At 44.3% G+C, this 1,608-nt stretch overlaps 1 protein-coding gene across 1 annotated transcript in view; it reads right to left on the reverse strand.

Annotated features, from left to right (window-relative positions):
- PPIL4 (peptidylprolyl isomerase (cyclophilin)-like 4) overlaps positions 1-1,213 on the reverse strand; it is a 33,673-nt gene extending 32,460 nt beyond the window's left edge. The window contains exon 1 of the mRNA XM_005884724.2: positions 1,087-1,213. Coding sequence (XP_005884786.1) covers positions 1,087-1,213 — 127 coding nt within the window. The remainder of the gene's footprint in view (positions 1-1,086) is intronic.
- Positions 1,214-1,608: the final 395 nt, after the last annotated feature.

Raw genomic sequence — 1,608 nt, forward strand, 5'->3', positions numbered from 1 at the left:
AGGGCACATGCCTGGGTTGTGGGCTTGATCCCTAGTAGGGGGTATGCAGGAGGCAGCCGATCCTTGATGTCCTTCTCTCATCATTGTTTCTCTCTATCCCTCTCTCTTCCTCTCTGAAATCAATAAAAATATATTTAAAAAGAAAAAAAATAGTACCGGGCGGGCCTCTGAGCGACCTGTTCCTGCCGCTCATGCCGCCTCAGTCGTAGCCGAGGGCCACCGCGGTGCCACCCACTTGGGGGGGGAGGGGACAACACGTAGGCTTCAGCCCCAAATCTCTACTGATTTTGTCTATAGTCTTTAACTTAGAAGACATACAAACTACTTTTTGAAAGATCAGACAGAGACCGAAAACCAGGACTACAGGCTTTATTAGAGAAGGACCTGCGGGCTGTCTGGCAAGGGGAGGACAGCAACTCGTGCAGGGTGGGCGCTCCTTTTGAGGGGCGGAATGGGACGGAATGGGGACTTAGAGTACTCGGGGCACGCTGATGGGTGGCTTAATGTATGGTCCATATAAGAACAAGGGCTTAGGGCAGTGGTTCTCAACTTTTCTAATGCCGCGACCCTTTAATACAGTTCCTCATGTTGTGGTGACCCCCAACCATAAAATTATTTTTGTTGCTACTTCATAACTGTAATTTTGCTACTGTTATGAATCGTAATGTAAATATCTGATATGCAGGATGTATTTTCATTGTTACAAATTGAACATAATTAAAGCATAGTGATTAATCACAAAAACAATATGTAATTATATATGTGTTTTCCGATGGTCTTAGGCGACCCCTGTGAAAGGGTCGTTCGACCCCCAAAGGGGTCGCGACCCACAGGTTGAGAACCACTGGCTTAGGGTATTTGGCAGGTGTGGATTGGTGGTCCAATGTATAGTCCTCCATATAAGCCTGGTTAGTCACTCAGGTATTTCCCGGCTGCCGGTTACATCATACTCCGCCCACCAGTTGGGGGGAAGGGAGGATCTATCACTTTTGGCCTCGGTAGAGAGTTTCTATTAAAGCTTATTCCCCAAACTCTCTGGGACAAGCTGATCACTCTCATTTATGCCATTGTTTACATACTTCTAACCTCCAATAACTTCATGTCTGACAATGGCACTGATGCCAATATGCTGGTACGCATGCAGCTTGCTGTACTGCAAGAAATGATTGTTTGTCTCTGACCCAGGGGTCTCACATCTCACACCAGCACCCATGAAACTGGCAAGCTAACTTGTTAATTTGAAAATAGGGCAAAATCTCAGACTCCTCATGGTTTCTGACAATTACTTCCTAAATTCCTGTCATTATCTTACATATTTCTTATTAACGTCTTACTTATAGCGTTTTTCTCAGACACTAATTTACAATCTGCTTTTTAACAACCTTGGGTACAGATGTGTTCTTGCTTTTAGAAACTCGGTAGCCTGGAAAACCCCAGAGACAGTAATTTTTAAAATTGCCCCAGGCAATTCCCCCATGTACAGCTAAGGGTGAGAACTGCCGACTTGATAACATTTCCCCGTTCAACGTGATATATCTTCTTTTTAGTGTATAATAGTGTTCTGACATACGGCAGTTATTTTCACTTTATAGACAGAGGTAAATATAT

This window comes from Myotis brandtii, unplaced genomic scaffold (genome assembly GCF_000412655.1).
Source record: "Myotis brandtii unplaced genomic scaffold, ASM41265v1 scaffold847, whole genome shotgun sequence".
Classification (NCBI taxonomy): domain Eukaryota; kingdom Metazoa; phylum Chordata; class Mammalia; order Chiroptera; family Vespertilionidae; genus Myotis; species Myotis brandtii.